At 53.9% G+C, this 27,647-nt stretch overlaps 1 protein-coding gene across 2 annotated transcripts; it reads right to left on the reverse strand.

Annotated features, from left to right (window-relative positions):
* Positions 1–8,836: 8,836 nt before the first annotated feature.
* TMEM130 (transmembrane protein 130) lies at positions 8,837–27,041 on the reverse strand. Of its 2 annotated transcripts, none has more exons than XM_070484185.1 (8): positions 26,771–27,041; positions 20,939–21,244; positions 19,498–19,657; positions 15,093–15,259; positions 14,212–14,296; positions 12,876–13,078; positions 10,697–10,809; positions 8,837–10,228 (listed from the first exon to the last, which is right to left on the reverse strand). In XM_070484185.1, the coding sequence occupies exons 1-8, from the start codon at positions 26,853–26,855 to the stop codon at positions 10,076–10,078; spliced, it is 1,272 nt and encodes a 423-aa protein (XP_070340286.1). In that variant the 5' UTR covers positions 26,856–27,041; the 3' UTR covers positions 8,837–10,075. The 2 variants fall into 2 exon arrangements, with proteins under 2 accessions (XP_070340286.1, XP_044603245.2); XM_044747310.2 differs by having other exon boundaries at positions 8,843–10,264.
* Between the last annotated feature and the right edge of the window lie 606 nt (positions 27,042–27,647).

Below are 27,647 nucleotides of genomic sequence, written 5' to 3' on the forward strand. Positions count from 1 at the left end.
TGCTGAGGGTTTTGAAGGCAGAGTCCACTGATCCGGCCACTGTTTGCAGCCAGACGCCGAGGTTTCTGTTTCAGAGAAGATGCAGCAGTTGCCACACCCCCCAGCCTCCTCCGGGACCAGGCTGGGAGTGGCCTGGCACCCGCTCCAACACTTATTGGGGACCTAGGAGTGGGGGCACTGGCCAGAAACTACAGCGGGAGTGAGAGCCAGTGTGTCCCGCAGGGAGGCGGGGCTTTCCATCCTTTGCTCTGCTGCGGGCTTCCTCTCAGAAGAGCCTCTGGCCCCCCCTGCTGCCCTTTCCTGGGAGCACACTGGGGCTTTGGGGGAGGAAAAGGAAAAGGAAAGCAAAGCCTGGATCCCCCTGGCAAGGCCCCTGCACCGAGGGTTGTTTGCTGACCGCGGTCTCCAAAACGTTAGCTCAACACAGGTTCCCTCAGGACTTCGAAATGTCGGTCATCCCACATGCTCTCTGCCACCCGTGCTTGCAGCAGATGGGACCCCACGCTCCTGCTCCCGGGGGTCAGTGGAGCTCATCTTCCACCCAGGAGGCCCTGGGGTCCCGCCCACTCATCATCGCGTTCTGGATAATTCCAGGTTTGGCCTGTGTCAGAAATCACGTCCACCTGGAACGTCAGCCTGTTTGGAAATGGGGGATGAGTTAAGGATCTCAAGATGAGATCATCCTGGATTTAGGGTGGGCCCCGAATCCAGTGACTGGGGCGTCTAGGTGAGAGAAAGGAGAAGGAGCTCAGAGACACAGGGGAAAGACGGCCGTGTGAAGGAGGAGAAAGAGACTGGAGCAACATGTCTATAAGACAAGGGACGCAGGAGTGCCAGCTGCCACCAGAAGCTGGGAGACAGGCCTGCCGGGAGCAGATTCTCCCTTGGAGCCTGTAGAAGGAACAGGCCTGCTGACACCTTGATCTTGGACTTCTAGCCTCCAGACCCATAAGAGAATAAATTTCTGCTGTTTTAAGCAGGCCCGTTTGTGGTGCTTTCTTACAGCAGCTGTAGGAAACTCATACAGCCTGTTCCAGGACCCGCGAGAAGACCCGTGGCGTGGGAACGCGGCAGGAAGGGACTGGGAGACCACATGAATCCTGCAGGGCCCTGGGTTTCTTCTCAGAGCGATGGAACCACAGGAGGGTCAGGGAGATGGCCGAGGTCCAGCTGACCTTGTTAGAGGTCGCTGCACAGAGGGCGGGACAGGGAGAACAAGGGGCAGCCGCCCAGGGGAGGCAAGGAACGGTGCCGGCAGAGGAGACAGGGCAACGTGGATGGGATTCGTAGTATATTCTAGAAACAGAGCAGATAAGACCGGCTGATGGATTGGATGTGGGAGGGTAAAGGAGCAAGAATCGAAATCTCCCAGAGGTTCAGCTGGAGCATCCGGTGGCTGGGAGATGAGGTTTGCGATGGGGAAGGTTCCATCTCAGAGGACAGGCCTCGGAGAGGAGACTGGAGCCCAGTTCTGGACAGACGAGCAGCGAGATGTCAAGAGAGCCTCGCGGGTGGTCTGGGCTCCTTTGTGCTGCAGATGGGGAGACCGGGAGCGACACCCTGTGCTCAAGGCTGCCCTGGCAGGAGCTGGGGCAAAGCCACCTGTCCCCCACTGGTGCTCCCTCGCCCTCTCGTGAGTGCTGGTTCCACTGGGTCACATCCTTCTCCTGGGACCTGGACCTCAGCACCTGCTGCTGTCTGAGGGTCTCCACCAACGCTTTATCCTGTCACTCCTGAGGCCCACGTTGTGCCCAGTGCACCATTCACATACATGCATGCACACGTATATGCATACTTGTGTGCAGTTTACAGAGAAAAGGAGACACGAGCTGGTCAGTAGAGACAGGAGAAATAGATGTGGAATGAGCTCATCGTCACAGTGCTGGAAACCCAGACCTTAGGAGGGAGCAGCAGCCGCCCAGCACTGAGGAAGAGGCAGTGGAACCCAATGGTTAGTGCACCCTGGGTCCCTTAGGGCCCCCCTGTTCTCCCCAGGGCCTGCGTGAAGGGGTCTGCCCTGTGGCCTCTGCTCCCTCTCTGCTCCTTTCCCCCGCCCCAGCCCTGTTCTATGGGGGCCTGAGCAGCATGCTCCTCGTTGCCTGGTGGAGGGGTTGAATGTCCTGGTGAGCAGCAGAGAGGGCTTGCCCACCTCTGGGCCACAGTGTTCCCAAGGCCTGGCACATAGTAGGTTGGAAAGATGCTCGCTGAGTGAGGAGTTTGGTCAGGAGCCTTCCCTCACCAGTGAGAAGCTCGCCTCAGGGGTACACCAGGGGTGTGCTGTGTGTCTGCCACACGGATCTGTCAGAAGCTGGAAAAGATACCCCCGGAAGGTCGAGTAGCTCCCTTTAGTCTCGCTTCACACTTGTTCTTCCAGAATCTTCCATTCTCAGGGCCGGCCCAGTGGTGCAGTGGTTAAGAGCGCACGTTCCGCTTCGGTGGCCCGGGGCTCGCCAGTTCAGATCCCGGGTGCGGACACGGCACTGCTTGGCAAGCCATGCTGTGGCAGGCGTCCCACATAGAAAGTAGAGGAAGATGGGCACGGATGTTAGCTCAGGGCCAGGCTTCCTCAGCAAAAAGTGGAGGATTGGTGGCAGATGTTAGCTCAGGGCTAATCTTCCTAAAAACAAAAACAACCCAGAATCTTCCATTCTCAGTCTCTGCGACAGCCCTTTGCCAGGAGGCAGCAAGCTGGGAAAGAAGGGCCAGTGTCTGGAATCTGCCGGGTCGCTGGTGTGGGGCTTGTCAATGCTGTTGGAATACTCTCTGAATGAATGCCTGGAAAATGCAGCCATCCGCCCTTTTTTTTTTAATTTAGAAAAACTGATAAAATTTGCATAACATGCAATTGACCATTTTAAAGCGAACGTTTCGGTAGCATTCAGTGCATGCAGAATGTTATGCACCCGCCACTTCTCTCTAATTTCAGGACTTTTTCATCGTCCCAGAAGAACATCCACTACCCATTAAGTGATTACTTCCCTTTCCTCCCTCCCTGGACCCAATGCCCGGACAACCACCCATCTGCTTTCTGCCTTTATGGATTTGCCTATTCTAGATGTTTCATATAAATGGAATCATATAATATGTGGCCTTTTGTGACTGGCTTCTTTCACTGAGCATGACGTTTTCCAGGTTTATCCATCTTGTAGCATGTGTCAGTGCTTTGCTCCTTTTTATGGCTGACTAATATTCCATTGTATGGATATACCACAATTTGTGTATCCATTCTTCTATCGATGGACCCTTGGGCTGCTTCCACCTTTTGGCTATTGTGAATAGTCTTGCTATGCACATTCGTGGACTAGTATCCATTTTCAGTTCTTCTAGGCATTTAGCTAGGAGTGGAATTGCTGGGTCATATGTTAATTCTATTAATATTTTGAGGAACTTCCATACTGTTTTCCGTTTTATATTCCTACCAGCTATGTAAGAGGGTTCGTCTTTCTCCACATCCTTGCCAACAATTAGCTTTCGTTTCTGCTGTGTTTTGTTTGCTATAGCCATCCTTGTGGGCGTGAAGGGGTATCTCATCGTGGTTTTGATTTGCATTTCCCTAATGGCTAATGATGTCGGGCATCTTTTCATGTGCTTGTTGGCCATTTGTATGTCTTCTTTGGAGAAACATCTATTCAAGTCCTTTGCTCGTTTTTAATTGGGTGGTTCTCTTTCACTTGTTGAGTTGCAAGAGTTCACTCTTCATACAAATTGTGCAATACAAAGAAAGTAAAGCTCAGACAGATTAAGTCACTCGCCCAAGGTCTTGGAGCCAGGCTAGAACTCAGATCCCCACTTCCTCACCCCCTTCCCACCTCAGGTGCAATTACAGTATTTGTGTGGCTAGAGCTGTTGGCTCGTGCTGACCTATGGACATCTCAGAAAAGCTACTAGGGAAGGAAAAGATGACGCAGAAAAAAGTAGGTCCCCTCTTCTGAGAGAACTTCGCAAGGGCGAGAGTCCCAGGAATGCCTTCTGTCCTGGAAGGGGCTGAATGTTCTGGAAGCTGATTCCCAGGTAGGCTGCTGCATCTGTGTGTCTGAACATGCATGTGCATATGGCAAGTGCCTTGTGTTCACACATGTGCACAGCTGTGGGTAAGTTTGCAGGCGCCACAGGTGCCAGGACCCTCGCCATCTGTGTCCCTCTGTCCCCCTACGGCATCCCAGGGCCGCGGATGGGGAGAAGCCTCCAGGAAGCACGGTGGGCGAGGCTGCCACCTGCTGGTCATACTGGGTTCTGCAGGCAGACATCCCAGTTTCCTGGATCAGACGCCCAGGGCGGCAGCCTTTAGGGGATCCCACAAGGATCTTTTCTTCAGGCTGGAAGAAAGCAGGGTCCCCTGTCGCTCCTGTGCCCCTGAGGGCTTCTCAGGAACAGCTACGGAGGCCTCATAGCCCTCTTGGCACCATGAGCCCCTCCCCAGTTGGATCCAACCCTCAGAAAAATATTTTTAAAAGCATAATATAAAATAATAAGTTTACAAGGGAAACCAATTATACTGAAATACAGTTGTTAAAATAGTGATTATAATATATGTGCTGAGAGATAAGATCCAGTGGCAGGCCTAGCAGCAACCGTAATTTTGAGGAGGTGATCAGCATAGTTGACATTCTGAGAGATCCCAAACAACTGGAAGGTAATGTGACAATATCTGTAATGCCAGTCACATGGATGGCAGTCACAGGAACTGCTGACGACACTGCCGTGTTCGCCTATATTGATGGTGGAAGGAGATGCCCCGATGTGACTACAGGTTTGTAACAATGAAGATATAATTTCTCCCATCGAGTTCATGAACTCTCCGTGGACCCCCTGGGGGTCGGACCCTGTCTGGTGGCCCCAGCGCCTCCTCAGCCGCTTGGCCAGCTGCCAGGCAGGTCCCAGCCCTGCTTACTCCCCGCTGACCCTCCACAGCTCGGCTGCCTCCCCTCACCCTCTGATCCCCCCTTCTCGACACAAAACGAGGCATCAGCCTCAGAAGGCAGCCCAGTGGCTTCCTGCTCTGATGAGGGCCAAGCCCCACAAGTGATTTCCGAAATGCCATCCTACTTGGGGGGCAACTCCACGTCCTCTAAGCAGAGAAGGACCCCCCAGACAACGGTCCCTCTCTCCAGGTTACAGGTGGAAGACCTCTGCGTACCGTCACCTGGACTTCACCAAGCCGCCCAAACCAGGGCTTCCAGACTATTCATCCTTCTGGACAATCTGGGGAGACACCACATCCTTTCCTTGGAATCTTGTCTTTCCTCTCCTAAATTCAAGACATTGTGAGGCTATAAGATTTTTCTTGAGGGGGAAGTGAGGGCATTTTTCCTCCCTTCCTCGATGATGTTTAATGATCACCTACTATTTGCCTGGCTTTGTTCTAGATGCTGGAACTAGGAATCGTGACCACAGTAGGCAAAGTCCTTTCCTTCTTGGAGTTTTTATTCTATGCACGGAGACAGATTAAATCAATAAATCAGTAAAATTAGTGGCATCTTAGAAGGTGATCAGTACTACTGGGGGTGGGGGAAGTAGGGTACGAGAGGTGGGGAGTGCCAGAGTCGGCCTCAGCAAGCAGGTGACATTTGAGCAGACGTGAAGGAGGTGAGGAGGGAGCCCCATGTGTGTGTAGGGAAGAGCATCTGGCAGGGGGAACAGCCAGAGCAAAGCCCTGAGGAAGGCAGAGCTGGAGGGATGAGCAGTAGGGAGTGAGGGCAGCGAGGTCAAGGGGCAGGCCGTGCAAGCCTTGGTGGCCGCTGGAAGGACTCTGAGCTGGGGGACATTGATGAGTTTGGGCAGAAGAGGACGTGGTCCTGGTGGGGTTCTGAGAACACACTTGGGGCTGGATGAGGGGACAGCGGAAGCTAACAGGACTGGGGAGGCTCCACCGTGGAGGCCGAGGAGGCAGGGTGGAGCGTTCAGATTCTGGATCTGCACTGAAGGACTTCTTGTTGGCTGGACGCAGAGTGTCAAAGTCAGAGCTGCCGGGATGGGCGTGGGGAGCTGTATTCGTTTCCTGCAGCTGCAGAAACAAATTGCAGAAGCTGAAATTGATTCTGGAAGCCCGACGTCTGAAATCAAGGTATTACGTCTTGAACTGCGTTCCTCCAAAATTCCTACGTCGGAGTTGTAAGCCCCAGGACCTCAGAATGTGACTGTATTTGGAGACAGGACCTTGAAGGAGAGAATTAAGTTAAAATGTGGCCGTTAGGGTGGGCCCTAATCCGATAGGGCTGATTTCCTTGTAATAAGAGCGAACGAGGACACAGACACGCAGAGAGGGAGGCCCACTTGAAGACACAGGGAGAAGACGGCCGTCTCCAAGCCACAGAGGGAGGCCTCAGAAGGAACCCACCCTGCCACCACCTTGATCTCAGACTTCCAGCCTCCAGAACCGTGAAACCCTACGTTTCTGCTGTTTAAGCCTCCTGATCTGTGGTACTTTGTTATGGCAGCCCCAGGAAACGAATGCACAAGGGGTCGGCAAGGTTGGATCTTCCTGGAAGCTCTGAGAATCCATTCCATCTTTCTCCCCTGCTTCTGGTGGCTGCCGGCGAACCTTGGGAGACCTTGGCATGTAGACGCATCGCCGCGGCCTGTGTCTTGGTCACACGGCCGTCTTCCCTGTGGGTCTGTTTGCGTCTCTCCTGCTTTTTTTATAGGGACACCAGTCATTGGATTTAGGGCCCACCCTCTCCATACGACCTCATCTTAACCTGATCGCATCTGCAAAGACCCTATTTCCATATAAGGTCATACGCACAGGTTCTGGGTGGACATGACTCTGGCGGGGGTCACTAGTCAACCTGGTACAGGTGTGTTCATCTATGTTTCCTTGGAAACCCACTTTAATCCTATCAGGCTTAAACCCTTAGAACCCTTCTAAAACACCCCACCGTGTCCAGGGTGATGGGGGTGGGGGGTGTCCCTGCACTGAGCCCTGGGCCAGCTTCTTAAAGGAAAATACGGCTCTTAGGTGCGGGCAAAAATACATTCAGTTGATTGCGCTCCTGACTCCCTGTGGTCGTGGGACCCACAGCCTCTCTTCGGCCATCATCAGGTCCCTCCTGGAACCACAGGCTGGTGGGCATAGCCGCCCCAGCCCCTCCTGCCCTCCGAGGGGAGGGCTAAAATAGAATCGTAACACTGCTTATAAGGGTAACACTGCTTATAAGGATGTGTGGGCTGGATGTGGCTGGCTGGACAGAGCTGGATACTCGAGGCCCCAGGCCTGCAATGGGCCAGTGACCAGAGGCTGGTGAATAAATACACAGTGAGCTCCCCACGGGTCCCCTGACCCAGCTGCAGCTCTGGAAGCCACTTACATCCCCCAAAGCAGCTCACAGACAGCCTAGCAGTCGGGGAGCACCTCGGAGGACCCCTAGCTTGGAGGGAGGAGGCACCTTTGAAAGTGCACACTCTGCTGCCCGGCCCAGCACCCTGCCCCGACAGCTAGGCACCCCCAAACTTGCAAGTCAAATATTCTTCTCCTGAAACGTATGCAGCCCCGTGCATCTTCAGTTGACAATGTAACCTTTCCCTCTGCAGCTCTGTTTTTTTCTGCATTTTTATCCCATGGTTCTTTCCACTCAACCTCTTTGATGTGGCTGACAATGTATTCTTTAAAACATTTTTTTTTAACTTCTGTAAGACAAACACCCGATCACCCCGGTTTTTTGCAGAGATGTAGGTCGTTTTGCTGCGTGAACAGCCACTTTTCAATTCCTGAGGGTGCAGTTGAGATTTCTTTTTTCATCCTGAGTTCTCTTGAAGGCCAGCCCGTGCAGAGACAGGGAGCTGCGTACTATCGCAGCGGGGTGTGGCTGGAAATGACACCTGGCTGCATCTATTAGCAATGCTTTAAGATAACTCAAGGCAAGAACATTCTCCCCCTTTCTCCAAGGATTCATTTGATCCTCTCACCAGTTATCCAGAGCAAAGGGTCCCCTGGAATGTCCCGGTTCCTTCCCCCTTGAACTCTGACACAGCTGACCCCATCCCCCATACCAATGATGCTGATGTTCTGGAAAGTTCCCTAAGCTGCTTTGCTCATTAAACATGGGGCTTTCCAGAGTGGGACAGCACAGGTGAGGCAGGGTCCACTCCCACCCAGGTCCAGCTCCTTGGAGCTTGGGGCAAACCCAGTGGGCAGTAGGTGGTGGGGACGGCAGGAGAGCAGAAGCAATTAAGAAAAAATCCCAAACCTCTTACAGAAGAAAAAGAGCTCAGGAAGGGTGTAGACTCAAGAGGTTTGCAACTCAAAGTGTGGTCCTCGGACCGGCAGCATCAGCATCACCCAGAATCTTATCAGAGGCAGAATCGCAGGCCCCACTCAACCTCCTGAATGAAAAGATGTCTCCAGCGATTCTCATGCACGGTCGAGTTGGAGGTGCCCTGCTGGAAACTGAGGTTCTCACACTGGATGGTGCACCAGGACCCCTGGGGGCTTGTAGGAGCACAGGTGGCTGCCCCCACCCCCACGGGCTGATTCAGGTGTGGGATGGGGCCCAAGGATCTGCATGTCCAGCAAGTTCCTCAGCGTGGCCTACATCCCAGCTCTGATCTAGCGTCTACCCGGGGTCTCAGAGTTGGCTGCACGCTGGAGTCACCCGGGGAAGCCTGGCTCCACCTCCGAGAGGCCCTCGTGAGTGTGATCAGTCTGTGATTCAGCCTGAGCAGCCGTTCGAGAACCACCGGTCTGGACCACTGAGCAGGACCCGAGGCCCCAGACAGCGGCTCCATCGAGTCCACCTGCCAGAGAACACGACCGGGATGTCCTGCTGCATCCGGGATCTGCTCGTGCTGTCTGCAGGGCCCAAATATCCGTGCGTGGAAAAGAAAGAGACTCTGGCCAGCCGGTTGCTGCTTGGCTATATTCAGAGCACACAAGCTTTATTCAGCAATGACGGCAGTATTTCATGAGAATGAGCTGCACGACAGGAGGAAGGCTGTTTCCAGAACAAAGTCTGAGAGCAAACTTACAGCCACAGAGCTCCGCCCGCCAGGCCCTGCCCCGCCCTGCCCTCCCCAAACAGGCCCAGGTTGCTCCTGTCTCCTGCATGGCCAGACCAGAGCCCAGTCCTGGTCTCCCTCTGCACCCATGACGCGCCCTCTCCACGTGCTCTGCCTACCCCCCACCCCAGGCCGCTGGGCTGGAGGGGAGAAGAGTGGGCTGGTTCCCCCATGGGCTCTGTCCAGTCTCACCTCTTCCTTCTCAAGGCCACGCAGCTGCTGGGCAGCGGAACCAGAATGATTCCCACGGGAAGCTCCAGTCCCCACTGGTTTGTCTCCTCTTTTGCTGCAAGGCCTTTTCTTTGATGGAAGTTCCCACGGTCTCAGTAAAAGAAGGTGCTGTTTAGAAAGCACTTTGCACTCACGAAGTGTTAGCCCTGCCTCCACCCAGCCCACAACAATCAGGCAGGGAACAGGGTATCCTTAGAAAGGGACTCCGTAGCCACAGGCACAGTGACAAAGGGAGGGGCCAGGCCCGGGAGCTGTGGGAGCCACGTGGAAAAGGTCAGACTTCATTTTAGTTCTAATTCAGGATACATTCCAGCAACTGACTTAAGTGATACAGAGATGCTTGTGTGACACGTGTGTATTTCTCCGTGTGTGTGTGTGTGTGTGTGCATACATGTATGTGTTTGTCTCTGTATGTAGGACCTTTCTTGATGTCTCCCTAACCAGTCGTGACCTTCCTCCTAGCTCTGACCTGGGCAGGGCTGCCTAGGGGGAGCGAGATGCAAACCCCAGACAGATGGCAGACATGCCAACATGGGAGGAACAGGTGAGAGGCAGCTGGGCACAGCTGGGAGAGAACGCGGACCCCGTCGAGTGTCGGAGTCCCACTTGGGGTCTCCCCAAAGGCGAGGGGTGGGGTGGGGCTTAGGGCACTGGCTGGACTGGACAGATGGACAGACGGCTGGGGGTGTGTAACTGAGGGGCGCTGTGGCAGTGGCTGGACTTTACAGATGGACGGCTGGCCACGGTGGATGGCCCCACACACGTGAACCCCTCCTGCTCAGTGCGCCGCCCTACCCTAAGTGCCGCGTCGGCAGTCAGTTAATGCTGAGACGGGGTGTCGGGGGGGCGCTCACACCGTGTAAGTCTTGACAGACTTGTAGAGGGGCGGCAGCAGCCCGTGGTTCTCGCGGACAACCTCCAGGTACTCCGATGGGGTCTCCAGCAAGAAGGGTGTGCAGCACATCTGGCAGCAGCATCTGACCCCAGCGGGTGGCTCCGGGTTCTTGTCAGACATGGGGGAAAAGTCAAAATCAGCCACCTATGGTGAACAAAACCCCACGCGTCAATCACTCGCCTGCTGGGGGCCCTGCCAAGGTGGCCTTACGAGCTCAGCGGCCTGGCAGCAGTGTGCACGGAAACACCCTTCTGGTGCCACACAGCACTTGACTGTGCCTTTGGCTCTTCTGCCCTCTGGGTCTCCCTCTTTCAGTTACCCTCTCCCTTACCTGCCCTTGGGCATGGACGCCAGGCAAGGGACAAGGGCAGAAGGAGGTAAGTCAGATGAGAAGAAGCCAAGTCAACAATTTGGCCCGGTCTATGGATGCCTCTTGGGCACATGATCCCCAGTCCCAAGGCCTGGCTCTGACATCCAGACCCCCTCCAGGCCCCCTGGCCTAGCCGCCGTGCTCTCCCCACAGATCCTCTCCAGTCAGGGCCCGGGGGTCCAGCCACCACCCTTCTGAGCACCCACCTCCACCATGTCCTTCTGCTGAGCAGCATTCCTCAGGGTCATGTACATGATGAAGGCCAGCATCATGGTGATAAGCGTGGCACATGGGAAAGCAAAGACAGCCGGCTGGATGCCTGGGAGTGAGAGAGGGTGACGTCACGGCCCTGGGGAGCTGTTGCTGAATGCCAGCCCTCAGGAGGAGACCATAAGAGAGGAGATCAGTCAAACCCCACCAGAGCTGTTTTCTCCTTATGTCCATGCATCCCAAGAGGCCAGTCCAGGATTTCACAAAAACCAAGCTGGGGTGTGGGAGGGTTTTAAAATATGTCCACAAGTACTTGATATCAACTTTCTAGAGGTGCAGCTAATTCCCCACCTCCTGAGTGTGAGCTGGACCTGGGGCCTTGCTCCTAATAAACAGCATGTGACAGGAGTGATGGCATACGACTTCTGAGTCCGGGCCATAAAAGACATCACAACTTCCCCCTTGCTCTCTCTGGGGTGACTCGCATTGGGGAAGTGAACCCATGTAGCGAGGACACCCAAGCAGCTCTGTGACCTGGGTCACAGCTTCCCGCCCTCTGGCGGCTTGGGCTCACTCACTGATCCTTATGCCAGGAAGCCTCATGGCAGAGCAGGAAGAGCCCAGTGACTAGAGTTAGGGGGTCCTGGGTTCGAATCCTGGCTCTGGCCAAGGTGTCTGAAGCTAATGCTGACCCGTGAGTCTGCCAGGAGGGTGTGACAAAGTGAGGTGTGAATGTGCCAGGTGCACGGCAGGTGACCAGCAAGTGTAGGTTCCCTCTTGCTCTTCCTGCACCCTCCTCCTGGTAGAGACACCACCACACGCCACGAGGATCTGTTTCCCAAGAAAAGGTGGCATTGATTACCTGTAGCGCTGTCCTCTCCACAGAATTCAGGGGGATCCTGGGTACTCAGTGCCCATGAGGCGCTGGGAGAGGCAGGGCCCGAGGCCCCCGATGATGCCCACAAGTCACAGAGTCTGCTTGGCCCACAAGGTCGGCCAGGAGTGGAGTGTGGCATCTGCTCAAGGGCTCAGAGGGGCTGGGGCGACTGGAGGGGACAGTGACAGTGTCTGTTGCACTTATGGTGCCAAGCTTGGGGACAAGCGCAACTGGCAGGGTTTCCCCTTTTGTACTATAAAGGGCGGGACCAGGCTGGGCATCCGAAAGACCATCCCTTACGGTTCTAGGATCCTACTTTCTCCTCTACGTAAAGGATGCACTTTCCTGGGGTCACAGAAGAGTCCCCCGGAAACGAGGGGTAGAAGCTAACGCCATCATCAGCTAATCCCATGACTGGGATCCAGTGGCAGGGCCTGAGGATGGTTTGGAGAAGGGTACCCCGGGTGGAGATGGTTGGGCGTCCCCATGAATGACAGGGACCCTACGGCGCACCTTCTGAGTGGCTCACACTCCCTGGGAGACCCACAACAGCCCTTTGAGTCAGGCACTCACCACTGGGGTTGCTGGTCTTAGTGATGGCAACTGTGCTGGGATGGAGGCGATGGTGTGGGGATGGGCGCGACGGCAGTGAAGGAGGGGACATTGTGATCACGGTGGCTCGTTTAATGCGGGAGTGTTCAAGTTGGGGATGTGGGACACTGATAACACGTGGGGGGGGACACTGACAGCGATGGTGGTGATGGCAACAAGAGAGCTGAAGTTGGGGTGACACCGGGACGACACGGCAGCGATGGCATCGGTCCAAATGGCTGGTGTGGGGGCTTGTGGCAGGGGCGTTAACGGCAGTGCTGATGTGGTATGAGTGGTGGCGATCACAGAGCTGTCTGCTGGCTCTGGAGGGTGCAGGAAGAACTCTCAGCAGTGTGTGTTGGTCGTGGTGGCGGTGATGCTGGTCAGGTTGGCTGGCGGGAGCTGAGTTGGCCGCTGTTATTGCTAGCAGTGCTGGCACTGAGGGTGGTGTTGGAACTGATGGGTGCCGGTATTGGGGTGCTGGAGCTGGGTGCTGATGGATTGGTGGAGTTTGATGGCCATGGTATGGGCAGTGGGTCAACGGTGTTGGTTGGGGCCAGTGGGGTTACTGATGATTCTAGTGTTGGCGAGGCTGGTCGTTGATGGCCTCGGTAGAGTTGGCTGGTGGTAGCGCAGTGGTGGTGGCGGCGGGGTTGACTGGTTTTTTTCTGACTGTCTGGCCCTGGAGAAGGCAAGGTGTCACTTACTGGAAGGCCACACCTGGATCCTGTGGTACTGATGTGTCTTGCTGATGACATTCTCGGCCCGGATGCTGAAGCAATAGTCCCCCGGGTCCCTGAAGGTGTGGGTCAGGTTGTAAGCCGTGCTGGCCACTGACACCGGGTGGCATTCTCCCTCCTCCAATGGGAGGCACTCGGGTTTGAGACGCCAGCACACGGTCAGAGGCGGGCTGCGGAGAAATGGGGGCGGTTTTTCAGACACGGCTCGGCAAGGAGCGTGAGCAGAGACTAAGTCCGAGAAAGGCCAAGCGACCGCAAACTTCAGTGTCCCTTCCAGGAGAGAACACTAAGCTGTCCTGGCCTCCGCTTCACAGTTCTAGAGCCGGGAAAACAATGATACATAACAAATGGCCCCAGACCCCAACGAGACACCAGGCCAGGGAGGCAAACAGGGATGTCCAGAGACTGTGGGATGAGGCAGAAAGAGCACTCCAGTGACACCCGTGGAAGCACAGGGGATAAGGGAGCACATTCTTAATGAGGAAGTCAGGGAAGGCTTCCTGGAGGAGGTGGCATGTGAGCAGCATCTGGAAGGGTAAGTAGGCTTTTCATAGATTCAAAAGGGAGGAGGGGATTCCGGGTTACCCGCCTGGGACAGCACAAGCTCAGAAGCTGGAAGATGCAGGTCCATGGAAGGAATGCCGCGCGAACATTCCCATTTCACAGAACCACAGGCTGGGGTAAAACACACACACACACCACCTCAACGATCAGGTCTGCCAGCCCAAGTGGCTCCCCACCCCACTCTCCAAGTACTAAGCTCCTGCCTCCAAAGCCCCCTGAAAAAGCCACCTCCAGCCCCTTGACTCATCTTCCTCCTCCCGCCTGAGCCTTGCTTCCCTCTGATGTGCCCCAGCTGGGCAGGCAGGGCTGGTCCTCCCCAAAGGATCCTTGGAGGGCTGGGTCCTGACCGCTGACCTCTGCAGCTTCACCCATCCTTGTGGGGAAAGCACAGCCCGCATCTCCATGTCTTGTCACTTACTACAAACAGCCTCGTGGCCTTCTTGCCCGGAGCTGGGCTAGGGCCTTCCCCGCGACAGCTGGCTTTCCGGGGGCTAGAAGCAGGCCCAAGTCACACATGGAGGGCTCTTCACAGGGCTGGTCGCTCACCTGCCTTTGCCTCGATGCCCACGCTGCAGACAGCCCCAAAAGGCCCCTGCTCCCTCCCATGGACCCCGCAGGGCAGGATGGCATTATCCTCCCACCAGCCCCCAGATCTGGGGCCCATCGGGGGATGGAGCAGGCTCAGGAGAGTGTGGGCCGGGCCATGAGTCACCCACGGTGCCCTCCGGGGTTCACTCACCTCCCCAGGAAGTTCAAGGTCACTGTCATCTTTTGGAAGGTCTGAATGAGGGTGGGCCCCAAGACCTGGATGCCTCGAAGGGTTTCTGAAAGGCAGAGAGAACCCCATTAAACCTGGGGACTGAGGATGGCTGTCTCAGAGCTCCCAGGGCCCGGGGCTGCGTGACCACCGTGTCCTCCTGCCCCCCAGCCCTCTCTCGAGGTGGGGTCGCAGGTCTGTCGAGGGCACACCTGGGTCCCGCCTCCCCGTCAGCAGCAGGCACCTGAGCCAGCACAGTGAGGAAGCTAGAGGAAGTAGGGAGGGCCCTGGGAACCAGGCCCGAGGGCTCGTTCAGGTACCCCCCATGTCCCCATCAACTGTGCTGCCTGGGAAAGGCATCCCTGTTAATGATCATGGCAGCACCACCGAGAAATCTGTGGCAGTGGCCCAAGCAGGCCCTCTCGCCAAAGCCAGGGAGACGTGGGTTTCCGCTCCCTCCCTGTGCGGTAGACTGAGGCACAGCCCACTGTGCCGTGTCCTTGACCGGAGCCCCAGGTGGCCAGGGAACAAGGAGCAACGTGGACACAACGAGTCATAGCAGAGCATCTGGCTACAGGCTCGGGCTCTGGGAGCAGGAAGGCCTGGGTGCAAATCCCGGCTCTGCCACTTGGCAGCCATGCGACCTCCTCCGTGGCCTTCCGCGCCCTCCTGGAAGCTGGGATAATGAAAGACTGCCAGAGGGTTATCGGGGACACGAGAAGAGGGGATGCGCATCCGAGCTCAGCCCAGCACCCCACTGGAGCCACTCTGATCTGGGCGCGACCTAACCCTGGAAGGAGTGGCGCCCAGGGCTCCCCTGGGGCCAAAGGCTCAACCTGCACCAGCCGTGCCCAGAGACCCACCCTGCAGCTTGAGCGAGGTGGAGAAGTCGCCCGTCTTCTGCATGATGCCCTTCCCGGCGTCCAGTGTGGCCTGCTCCCACTCCGCCACCACTTTGAGCTTCACGGTGAAGGTTCCCACAATCGAATAGTTATAATAGACCACAGGGTCGTCGGTCACCAGCAGGGTGCTGTAAGGTGACAGGGAGGAGAGAGATGACAGAAGTGACTCATGTGACTTTGAAGAGGTGGGGTGGCTGCACAGTGACACGCTCGGGTACCAATGCTTCATGAGCCAACCGGTCATCACAGCAGCCCCCAGAGCCAGCCAGGGTGCAAGGTCAGCTGTGCTTGGTAAAGTGGCAGCTGGTTGTCTTTGTGCTTCTAAGTTACAGGTGGGAGAACTCCTGGCAACAGGTGCCCATCACCTGCCAGGAAGTGCTCTGTCCGCCCAACCATCTGAGAGAGGCCAAGTATTAGAGACAGAGACAATCTGGGGAGGGTAGAAGTATGAACTTTGGAGTTAAGACACACCTGGCTTTGAATCTCAGCTCCAGATTTCCTACCTATGTAGCTCCAAGCTTTACTTTTCTCATCTGTAAGAGAGAGAGGATCATACCTCCATCACAGGCCATGATATAACATATAAAGTGTGTAACATCATGCTCTTCCCTTGCAATTACCTAAATCGTTTCAAAAAGAAGTCTAATAATAATAAAGAAAATCTTTGTGTTGATTTGTCAATGCTCTTTACATATGAAGTTTAGCAAACCTTTACTTATTATATATCTTCCAAATATTTTCTTCCAGTTTAACCTTTGTCTTTTGGCTTGGTTTACTTCTTTCATACCCAAATTTTAAATCTGATGATGCCAAATTTAGCATTTTTTCCCTTTATAGTTTCTGCCTTTTATTTTTATTCTTAGAAATGCCTTCCCCACTGCCAAATTATCCAACTAGGTGATCACCTACATTTCAATCTAGTTTTGGCTCATTATGTTACTTTTTGTGTGTGTGTGTGAGGAAGATTGGCCCTGAGCTAACATCTGGGGCAATCTTCCTCTATTTTATGTGGGATGCTGCCACAGTGTGGTTTGACTAGCAGTGCTAGGTCTGTGCCTGGGATCCGAACCTGCGAACCCCGAGCCGCCAAAGGGGAGCACACAAACTTAACCACTATGCCACCAGGCAGGCCCTCATTATGTTACTTTTTTAATCCACCTGGAGTTATTAGGAATCAAATTGTTTTTTTCCCAAATAGTGAACCAACTACCTTAGTACCATTTATTATATTATCTGTCTTTACTCACTGGCTGGAGATACCACTGTTATCATATACTAGATGTGTATTTAAACTTAGGTTTGTTTCTGCATTTTCTATCCTGTTCCATTGAGCTGCCTTTTGTTGCTGCAAATTATCTGTAGCTTTTTTTTTTTTTTTGAGGAAGATTAGCCCTGAGCTAACTACTGCCAATCCTCCTCTTTTTCCTGAGGAAGACTGGCCCTGAGCTAACATCCGTGCCCATCTTCTTCCACTTTATATGTGGGATGCCGACCACAGCATGGCTTTTGCAAGCAGTGCCATGTCTGCACCTGGGATCCGAACCAGCAAACCCCGGGCCGCAGAGAAGCGGAACGTGCGAACTTAACCACTGCACCACCAGGCTGGCCCCAATTTGTAGCTTTTTAAAGTACATTTATGGATGTATTTCCAGTTTCTCTCCCCATCCTCATTCACAAGCATTCTGCTTTTCTGATCTTTATTTTTTCTTCTTACAATACCAAGACATTCTCTTTTCATTTTTTAAGTCTTTTTAAGGTTCCCAGTACAATTTGTGGTTTTATTCACATAAATCCTATGGTTTTAGAATAAGTTTATTCTCTCCGTTTTTATGTTTTATAACTATTATAAAAGTTTTTTTGACTGCCATCATTTGGAAAAGTTATGAATCTTTGTTTCGTAACCAGCCACATTACTAAAATTTCTTTTTAGTCCTAAGATTTTCCAGTTCAGTCTCTGGTGTTTTCCAGGTAAACAGTATTGTCATCTGCGTATGACAGTTTTTGTCTCCTCCTTTGTGATATTTTTATTTCATTTCTTTTTCTTGTCTTATTTCATTGGCTAGTCAAAAATGTTCAACTCCAAAAGAAATAGTGAATAAAGTCTTTAACAAGAAATGCCCCTAATGAGTATGGAGACTGTCCCCTGGTTTGAGAAAAATGTTCCGGAAGTTCTTTATGTTATTAAACCATATATATATATATATGTTTATAACCACATGTATGTATTTGTATACATGTATGTATGTACATTAATATATGTGTGTATATTTATACACAAATTTAGCTGAACTGTAAAATCTTTGTCACATTCCAAAAATTCTTCTTATTGGAATTTTATTGGATTTGCATTAAATTTACAGAATTACTGGGCGAAATTGAGATCTTTACACTCACCATCCCGGACATGGTGCACACACCCATTCACTCCAATCTTTTATCCCTCTCAGCAGCTCTCTTGAGATAGGACCCTGCCCATTTCCGGGTAATTGTGTTCCTCCGTTTACTTTCTATCCTATTTTTGCCATTATTAGGAGTCCCTCCTTTATGTTCTAACTTCTTATTACTAGTACATAAGAAAGCTCCAGATCTTTCCATTGGTCACCTTACTAAATTCTTATCATTTTTCCCGTTGATTCTCCAGAACTGTGCTCTCCAACAGGTAGCCACTGGCCACAGGTGGCTGTTTAATCTTAAATTAACAAAAATTAAGTAAAACTAAAAATTGATTTCTCGGTCATACCAACCAAGATTCAAGGGCTCAACAGCCACACGTGGCACAGATACAGAACATTTCTAACATCCCCGAAAGTTCCACGGGACAGTGCTGCTGCAGAGGTCCTTAAGCAGATCATCTTCTTTGTAAATTCTCTGTTTTCCAATATTTACATCTCATTTATTTTCTTGACTTACTGAATAGGTCAGAACTTTCAGGAAAACGTTGAATGATAGTGACAAGGGGCGTCCTCGTCTCACTCCTGCATCTGGGGCAGGGCTCCCCCAGTATCTCAGTGGAATGATTCCCCAAAAGCATTTGACCACAGATCTCTTTTTTCGCCAAGGCCTAGGGAATCCATATTCCACATTTCACCACTGGATATAACTTTGGTTGTTGGTTCCAGAAACTTCTTTTTCTGGTTTACTGAGATAACAGCGAATCTCCATTTCTGCTCAGTCTAACACCTTTTCGGCATCTGAAGAGATGATTGTATACTCTTTCTCCTTTAACTTACTAAAATGATGAGCCAGAATAATAGAGCTCCTAACAGGGAGCTGTTTTAGGATTCTAAACTAATCCTGACTTGCATACTTCCCAGATTAGGGTATGCAAAGGCCATGGGCAAGCTCAGGGCATCTTCCAGAGGTGTCACTGTTATTTTTAGATTAAAAGAAAAAAAGATACATTACAGAGCCGAGAGCAAAATGTGCATCTGTTTCCAAGGTAAAAGATACAGCTTGGAAGGACAGGTTGCTCTCAGGCTGGACTCCTTCAAGAGCCTGAGGACTCTGTCTCCTCTGAAGATAAAAGGATGTGGGTGACAATTTTAGACACGCGTGACTCTTGCTGGAGAGTGGAGGAAGCGTTCTCTGTCACTGGGGGCCTGGGGATCTCTGCAGAGAGGAGAGACATGCATCTCTCCTTAGAGCAAGGGGGGCTGGCTCACCAGGCCTCTCTAAATTCCTTCCCACTCCATTCTAGAATCTTCTGCCTTCCAAATCTAGGCATTCGTTAAGACCAGACATTTCTCAGGCTTGCAGAGAGGGTACAGGACACTCGCGGCCCACAGACCAGTTTTCCAAGTTTGTGAAAGGCTTAGGAACCCTTCCCATGAACCACTCCTCGCCCCTCATGGGACTTAAGGGTCCAGCATGCAGGACTGTCAGCCAGAGGTTTGGAGGGACGCAAGTGGAAAGAGTGGTCCCCAGCAAGCACCATCCTCACACGATCGGGGTGCCGGACCCCCACTTCCCGACCTGCCTCCCGCTGCCTGGCTTGTTTGGAGAGGAGTAATGAGAAATGAGGCCAGAGCACCCGAATTCCACTGCATCTGCCATCGGCTGGCTGGGTTCCTCCAGAGACAAGTGGAGAAAAATCCTACCCACCTTGACCTTCCTTACAGGGCTGTTTCGGGCACCAATGACCTCCTCTACTAGGCCGTATGCACCTCAAAGGCAAGGCCGGTGACTGATTCACCCCTGGTCCCCATGCACGCACCCCAAGCTTGGCATAGAGCAGATGCTCAAGGAGGTTACGGAGTGAGAGTGAGTGAGTGGGTGAAGGTGGGAAAGCACAGAGCACTCTGCAGGGGACAACAGGGCCACCGGCCAGGGGCCAAGGCTTTGGGGCATCAGGGGGTTATGGACATACCCATCTCCGAAGTCCCAGCTGTAGAGAAACGAGGCGGTCTTGAAGAAGTTGCTCGGGTCGTGGAGGAGGAAGGAGACTCTGAGGATCGTCTTGGTGAGGTAGGAGCCGGGCCAGGGCAGGGAGGTGTTCTGGGTGATGACGAGATTCCCCACAAGGAACTCTGGGAGAGAGAGATCGAGGGGAGGGGGGAGGCCACCGAGGTGGAGGGAGGTCTGTGCCAGCTGGCAGAGCAGCCTCTCCCCGACCCGACCCCCTGGCTGTCAGAGCTGGGTGGTGGCGAGAGGGGACCCTGCAGGTCACTGTACACGGAGGCGCATGCCCCCCAAGTTGTCACCCACCCCTGCCATGTGGACAGTGTCAAAGACTCATGGTACCTGTAACATGCATAGCTTCCTTCCTGCACCCCTTTCACCAGGACCTTGAACTTTCCGGCACAAAAGATGCCCGGGACCAGAAGGAAAGCACAGGCTTTCAAAGGAACTTTTGTAGAATATTTCAAAGTATTAGATGAGGCTAGAAAAAAAATCAGCAGTTCCACTGGTCGCACCTCCACACCCAACGTGCTGGGCCGGCTGAGGACCACTGTTCTGTGTCTCCTGCTCTAAAAAAATTTAAGAGCGGATTTTTTTCACCACAAAAGGGGAAAGTAAGGCATACGCCATACAGCTCATCCGGAAAAAGTGGAGAAGGAGAATGAAAAGAAACTGCCTATCATTCAAACATAACCATTGTGGATGTTTGAAGAACTGCAAAGCATTTGAGTGTACGTGTCTAATGTACACGTATCTTAAACACAGTTGCCCAAATTGGTTGCAGAATTTTGTGTTTTGCTTTTTAAAATTTTACAAGCATGAGTACTCCCCCAGGACATTACAAACTCTTTGCAAGCGTCATTATTATTCGTTATACAAATTATATCAATAACCTGACCAGTCCCCTTAGGGTTGCATCCTTAGCTTGTTAAGATTATTTTCTGCTATTATAAACACCACTACAATGAACATCTTTGTGCATAAAGCATTACCCAAATGGAGGTTTATTGCCTAAAGAGAAATTCTGTATTAGATTGCAAACTCCAAGAGAGCAGGGACTACTCGGGAGGAAAAAGAAAGGAGGGGAGGGGAAAAGGAAGGAGGAAAGGGGAGGAAGACAGAGAGAGAAAAGACTAAAATAATTTATAACCATTGATACATACAGATCAGCTGCTCTCCAAAGGCTGGTATTAATTTAGACCCCCAGCCACAATACGTGCTTAGTGTCCACTTCAGCACAACGCTGCCGGCAGTGGGTATTATCATTTTCTGATTTTCGTATTAACTCAACTGCCAACAGAGAAGGAACTATGGGTCTAATTTGCATTTAAGTGATTACTGGCCAGCCTGGATGTGTTTGTCTTCACCAAGAGTCTGAAAGCAAACTAGCAAACAGGGAGGATCCTCACCTGTGATGGGGAGGACAAGCAGGCTCTTTGACACAGGCTGGCACATCCAACAGTCGGCGGCGGTGACCCACACGGAGACCGGGAAGTCCCCAGGCACACTCCCCACGACTCGGATGCTTGAGCTGAAAGCCTCATCAGTCTTCCCCGTGAGCAGCAGAGGCGTGTGGATCCAGTGGAAGCGGTAGAGGTGGGTGTCGGCGGGCAGGACCAGGCTGCCGTTGTCGCTGGCCACCAGGCTGGCCGTGATGGTCACCTCTGCCCCGGTGGTGGCAGGGCCATCAGTGGTGAGGCGGAGTTCATACAGGCCTAGGAGCGCAAAGACAAAGACTGTGTTTCAGGAGGGGGCGTGGCAAGGAACCCCCCCCCAAACCCCGCCCCTGCCACCCTCTGGGCTTGCTTTATTATTCTGTTTCACAGGTGGGGAAACTGAGGCCCAGCCAGTTCAAGGGACTTGTCCAAGGATCGTACGGCTCTTTCACTGTCAAACCGGGCTTCCATCTCAGGCCTGCCTGACTCTAAATCACATGTTCTTGCCAGTGTCCCCAGTTTATATTTTCTCATCATGCCAGCCAAGCAGGGCTTTACAGAGCATGTGTGTGGCACAGGCCGGACCTGGCCAGACTTACAGCTTAGCTCTGAAAATGACTGCCAAGGCCTGTCACAGGACCCACCGCAGCTGCCGTGAAGAGATGCCCACCCTTCCCTAGCCTTTTGGAGCTGTCTTAACATGTCATACAAAATTTCAATTTGAAACACAGAGCCGAGTCTGGACCCCGTCAGGGGCCTAACGGCTTGAAAGCAGGAGAACAGGCCTTGGGAAGCTGGCCCACTTTGGCCCACGCCAAGCCTCCGCCTCTCTTGGTCTCAGTCTCTAAATCTATTAAGTGAGAGGTTCTAAGCTGCACTGCCCCGTACAGTAGCCACCAGCCACAGGCGGCTCTTTTAGTTTCAATTAAAGTTTAAAAGCCAATCTCTCGGTGGCACGAGGGCCATTTCAAGTGCTGGCAGCCACAAGTGGCTAAGGGTCACCATATTGAAGAGCGTGGATACAGAACGTCTTCATCATCACAGAAAGTTCCACTGGACTGCACTACTCTAGGCAACTCCAGGATGCCTGCCAGCGCCAACGCTGGTGTGACTCCAGCTGGGTGGACTCCTTGGGGAACTTGAACTGCAATATGGGGGATGCCCCCCTTATGGGGAGCCCAGAGAACAGGGCCTTGAGCATATGGGATGGAATCGCGGGAAGAGGCCTTTTAAATAATGCTCCACCTCCTGACCACCACCTTGAAGGCAAGACTCATTGTAACGTGAAAATAGAAGTATAAAATAAAAAATTAAAATACTTTATTAAAAATTTTAATCAGTAACAACCATTGCTACCATATTTGGGCATTTTCCACCATTTTGTAAAGAAGCTATGCTCACGCTCTGAGACTATATATTCCATTGTTGTTTTTGTTTTCAATTCTGGATCATAGGCATTTTCCTAAGTCATTATTCTTCAACTGCTTTAGATAGCTACATAACATTTTATCATATAAACAAGGTAAGATTTTTCTTTTCTTTTTTTTTTTTGAGGATGATTAGCCCTGAGCTAACATCTGCTAATCGTCCTCTTTTTGCTGAGGAAGACTAGCCCTGAGCTAACATCCGTGCCCATCTTCCTCCACTTTATATGTGGGACGCTTGCCACAGCATGGCTTGCCAAGTGGTGCCATGTCCGCACCCGGGATCCGAACCGGCGAACCCCGGGCCGCCGAGAAGTGGAATGTGCACACTTAACCACTGAGTCACCAGGCCGGTCCCCATAGGTAAGATTTTTAAAATAAAGTTTCCATCATAGAAGTAATACCTATGTATAAAGAGTATTAGAAATGTCCCATAATCTTACCTCCCAAAGACAACACCTGCCATCATATTGCTGTCTTCATGTCTCTTTTTCACGCATCAAAGTTTTTAATTTAGTCGTAATGTCTCTCCGCACACAATTTGGAATTATTTTATTTTCACACGACAACAGGTCAAAAGCCAAGTCCACGGTTGCACTAGTATGAATTTCAATATGTGCGTGACCATCCTTCAAACAGGCACATGTCAATTCACAGAGAACCCTCCCCTCTTGTCAATGGCACCACCGCCCCTCTTCACTATTTGCCTGTAATTTCTAAGTTTCCCCTTCCGGGGAGGTTTCTGCAGGGCTCGAGGTGGGAGAGCGTCCAGCCCGAGGCAGGGGACACTCAGGCAGAAGAGGTGACGCAGAAGGAAGGGTGGAGGGGCTGCAAGCCCCACTCTGTTCATTGCGCTTACTCCACCCACTTTCCCAGCCAAACTCCCCCCTCCCACCACTTCGAGTGCTTCCGAAAGGCTGATGGAGCCCAGTCATCTAAATCTACTTTCTGGGCTCCAGACCCGCGCTGAGCAATACAGCAGCGACTAACCACGTGTAATTCAATCAATGTTAATTACTTAAACGCAATTAAGTTTAAAAATTCAGTTCCTTGCTTGCACTAGCCCTAGCCACATTTCAAGCTCTTAACAGCCGCACGTCGTGAGTAGCTACTCTTCTGGATAGCACAGAGCGAGAACATTCCTTCATCACCCGAAGTTCTGTTGGACAGGGCTGTTCTGGAGCCTCTGGATTTCTCCCCTCCCCAAACCTTCCATCCTCTTCACCTACCCACTCTCTGTTGGGGTTAGTGGATCCAGCTGTCCCAAGAATCAAGCCCCAGGCCTCCGCCACTCTAACTCCACCCATACGGGCATGTGTGCGCCTCTCCATGTCTTAAGGCCAGCATTCAGCCCTGTCTGGATGACTGCTACATTCTGTCCCTGACCCTTGGCCTCTAGTCCTGCTCCACTCTCGGCCGTCCCCAACGACAAGCTTCCTGCACAGTTAGTCTGAGCGTGGACCAGCCTCAGGGTGGAATCCAGATTCACATCTTGGCACATCCACGCTGTGGCCGGCCACTTCAACTCTCGTAGTTCTCCCCACCATGATCTGTCCTTCCTAGCCCCAGGGCCTTTGCACATGCCGTCCCCACCGCCCTTCTCCACCTATCTGTCTGTGGATATAACTTCTTCTGGGAGGCCTTCCCTGAACCCCTCGCCCCCTCGGAGCTCTCCCAACAGCCTGCGCACACAGTTGTCACAACCCCATGTTAGGATGAAGGTTTCCTTGTCTCCTCCACTGCACTGGAAGCTCCTTGAGGTGCCTGGCACAGAGTAGGTGTTCAACACTGCTGCCGCCAAGTGGCACCTGGAGAGAAGGGTGTGGCAGAGGGAGTGGCCCACCTGGGACTGCCCCAGGAGACTGTGCACTCAGGTGGTACTGACTGAGCCCCTTCCTTGGGCCCCACTCTCAGGGAGCTCACAACAGACCTGTGGGACTCAGCTAATCTGGGAGGTGAGCGAGTGTGCTCTCAACTGCGCGCCCTTCCCCTTGCAGCAACATTGCCTGCCCCCACCGGGGACCGGACTCCAGTCTTTGCCCTTGCCCGTGTCACACATTCCCTGTTCTGAAGCTCTGTCCTCAGGGCCATAGTTTGGATGGTAAAGTCATTTGGGCTGGCATTGAAAACAGGACCTGTGGTATCTTAATCCCAAAGAGAGAATTCTAGACGCTGCTGCGGAAGCTTCTCCAAGAAAATATATGTCACACTCAGGGACCTGAGCGCCCAGAGGCCCCCATGGGATACAGCTATGCCTGGGGCCCCCCAGCAACTCTGCTCGGCAGGGGCTGAGCTCTGTTCTCCCTCCCTTCGGCCGGGCTGCGCAGAAAGAGGGGCCTGGATGAGAGGCTGTCTCCTCTCCTCCCTCTGGCTCCCGCCTGCCCCCCAGCGTGGGCCAGAGTGAGGCTGGCAGGTGGTGGGGACAGACGGCTGCATGCTAATAGCCATCTAGCATCTCCAGCAAGGGGGGCCCATGTCAGCACGACGCAGATCGCAGATCCGTTGCCAGGGGAATGGAATCAGGAGGGCAGCAGGCTCGGCTGGGAGGAGGGATGGATGGGGGTGGGGAGGCGCTGTGGCTCCAGCAGACAGGGCGGCAGACACTGGTCCAGCTCCTGGGAGCCCCCATACCTGTCCAGACACAAGGAGGCTCCAAGGGCACTTTTTTCAAGCTTCTTTTTCAAAAGCCCACATTTCACAGCCCCTCGGTCACGCCGCCCCTGTTCCTCAGGGCTGTCAGAAGCATCCAGGGCATCCAGGCTGAAATGGACCGTGAAGGCTTTGCCACATGTGGCCGAAACAACTAAGGCCCAGGTCCTGTTGCCCTACCAGTCCGAATCCATCTTTGCAAGTTTGGGAGGCCAGGTGACTCGGCCTTGGACTACAGAGCAGCCAAGGCAGGGCCTTAGCGGGCTCCACAGGTGCCCTGAGTGACAAAGAGCTGTGGCAACTGCGCAAAGCTTGACCCACCCACTAGCAGGCCCCCAGGGCTTCCACTTGGAGCGCACCACACATTCTCCCTGACAACACAGCATGGGCCCCGAACATTCTAGAAAATGGCTACATCAGCTCTTTCCCCCTGCACAGGTAGATAGCCCAAAACACTTGCCAAGGTCCTTCTGAAGTCTGATAACACAGCCTGCGATGAATTAATGGTCTAGAATATGGACTTGTGACCTCAAGCCCTGGAGTATGAAGCATGCCCCGCCGGCTGACCCAGATGCCAGGAAGGGCCAAAGGGCTTCTGAGTCTCCGCTCTTCTCCTGTGGGTTCCCAACCCCATTCCTAGCGATTTTGACCATATCACGGGTGCAACAGGCCAGGCTGGGAACCACACGACTTCCAAAGAATTAACTCTTTTTTTTTTTTTTCTGTACTTTAGGCCACATGGATAATTTCTGGAAACAAGTGAACCTGACGGATAAGAGACTCCATTTCTATATGAATTTCCAGGGGGAATGCAGGGGATCCTGACCACGCTCAATGCCCACAAAATTCTCTAATTCGTCCCTAAAGTGCAAGTTTTGTATTTTACTTTGTGGCTTTTCTCTCATAAATGTGCATTAGATCTCTTCCTCTCTATACCATTCCTTTAAGGGGGCGGGGGGACAATAATGAAAAATGTTGGATAATGTTTGACCTCCCCCCATGGCCCATCCGAGCCCCAGCAACTCTCCAATCTGAGTCCTTTTTGTCGCCAAAATGAGGCAGAAAGGTTGATGCCGGCCTTGCGCCGGTGAGGATGAGGGGGATGGTAGAAGCAGGCCCGGGGAAGTCGAGGTGGGACCCGGCGGCACCTGTGAGCTCGGGGTCCATTTTGGAAATCACTCCCAAAGAGGAAATGGCAGACTGGGCTCCTGGGCGCTAAAATCGCATCCTCCTCGAAGCCAGTACAAACAGCGTGGAAAGCCTCACCAGATAAGGCCACATTTTAAGACAAAAACGCTGCTTCTCAGGCAACCCAGTGGCCGCGCTCCCTGGGGGGGCTGTGGCTTGATGACGGACCCCGCACATCCCTGGTCTCCCCGCATCGACCTCCCCCATCCCCCGCGGCTGCGAGGTCCCCGGGCATCGGGATGGACGCGCCGGCCACCGCGCGCAGCTCCCAGGGCAGGGCCGATCTGGAGGTGGCTGCAGGAACCGAGAGGCGCGGGGTGTCCCCTCAAGCACCGGGGGTACTTCGGAGAAAGGGGAGAGGGGAGGGAGGAGAGGCTTCGCGGCGCAGGGCTGGCGGTCCTGCCCTCCGCAGCGCGCTGCAGGGGCCTCGGCGGAGGAGGGAGCGCGCACGACCGCCTCGGCAGCCCGGCTCCCGGCCGACACGGCCCCGAGGGCCCGGGCGCGCGGCGGCTTGGGGAGGCGGCCGGCCGGCGCTGCGCCTTACCTGCGGCCGCCCGAGCCGGGGCCAAGGGCAGGAGGCAGGCGAGCCAGAGGATGCGGCCGAGGCGCGGCCAGAGGGCCGGGGCCATGGCGGCGCCAGGAGCGGCTGGAGCGCCGAGGGGACGCGGCTCGACTCGGCGGCGGTGGCCGCTCCTCGGGGCGCGCGGCGCGGGCTGTGCGGGGAGGTGCGGGCGCGGCGCTCGCTCGTCCTCGCCTCGGGATGCCGTGTCGCCGCGCGCCGCCGCCGCTCACAGCCCGCCGCGCCCCCTCCCCGCGCCCCTCCCTTCCCTCGCCGCAGCTCTCCTCTCCCCACTATCCTCCCCTCCCCTCCCCTCCCCTCCCGGGGTCCGCGCTCCTCCAGTCTGCGCCCCCTCCCCGTATCCCTCCCCTCGCTGCGCCCCTCCTCTCCGCACGGTCCTCCCTCCCCTCCCAACCCCTCCCCTCCCTTCCCCGGGTCTGCGCTCCTCCAGTCTGCGCCCCCTCCCCGTATCCCTCCCCTCGCTGCGCCCCTCCTCTCTGCAAGATCCTCTCTCCCCTCCCCTCCTCTCCCCTCCCCGGGTCTGCGCTCCTCCAGTCTGCGCCCCCTCCCGGTATCCCTCCCCTCGCTGAGCCCCTCCTCTCCGCACGGACCTCCCTCCTCTCCCCTCCCCTCCCCTCCCCGGGTCCGCGCTCCTCCAGTCTGCGCCCCCTCCCCGCCCCTCCTCCGCGCCCGCCGGCTCTGACTCAGCGTCCCCAGAGGCGCGCGCCCCGCTGCGAAGCCGCGAGCAGGCCCCTTTGGATTCTTTCTCCAGGTGCCTCCTCTTGTCGTGACGCAGGAGGCTTGGAGACACGACTCTTCATTCAAGAAACGTTGAGCGCCTACTGTGTGCTGAGCGCCTAGC

Source organism: Equus asinus, chromosome 14 (genome assembly GCF_041296235.1).
Source record: "Equus asinus isolate D_3611 breed Donkey chromosome 14, EquAss-T2T_v2, whole genome shotgun sequence".
Classification (NCBI taxonomy): Eukaryota; Metazoa; Chordata; class Mammalia; order Perissodactyla; family Equidae; genus Equus; species Equus asinus.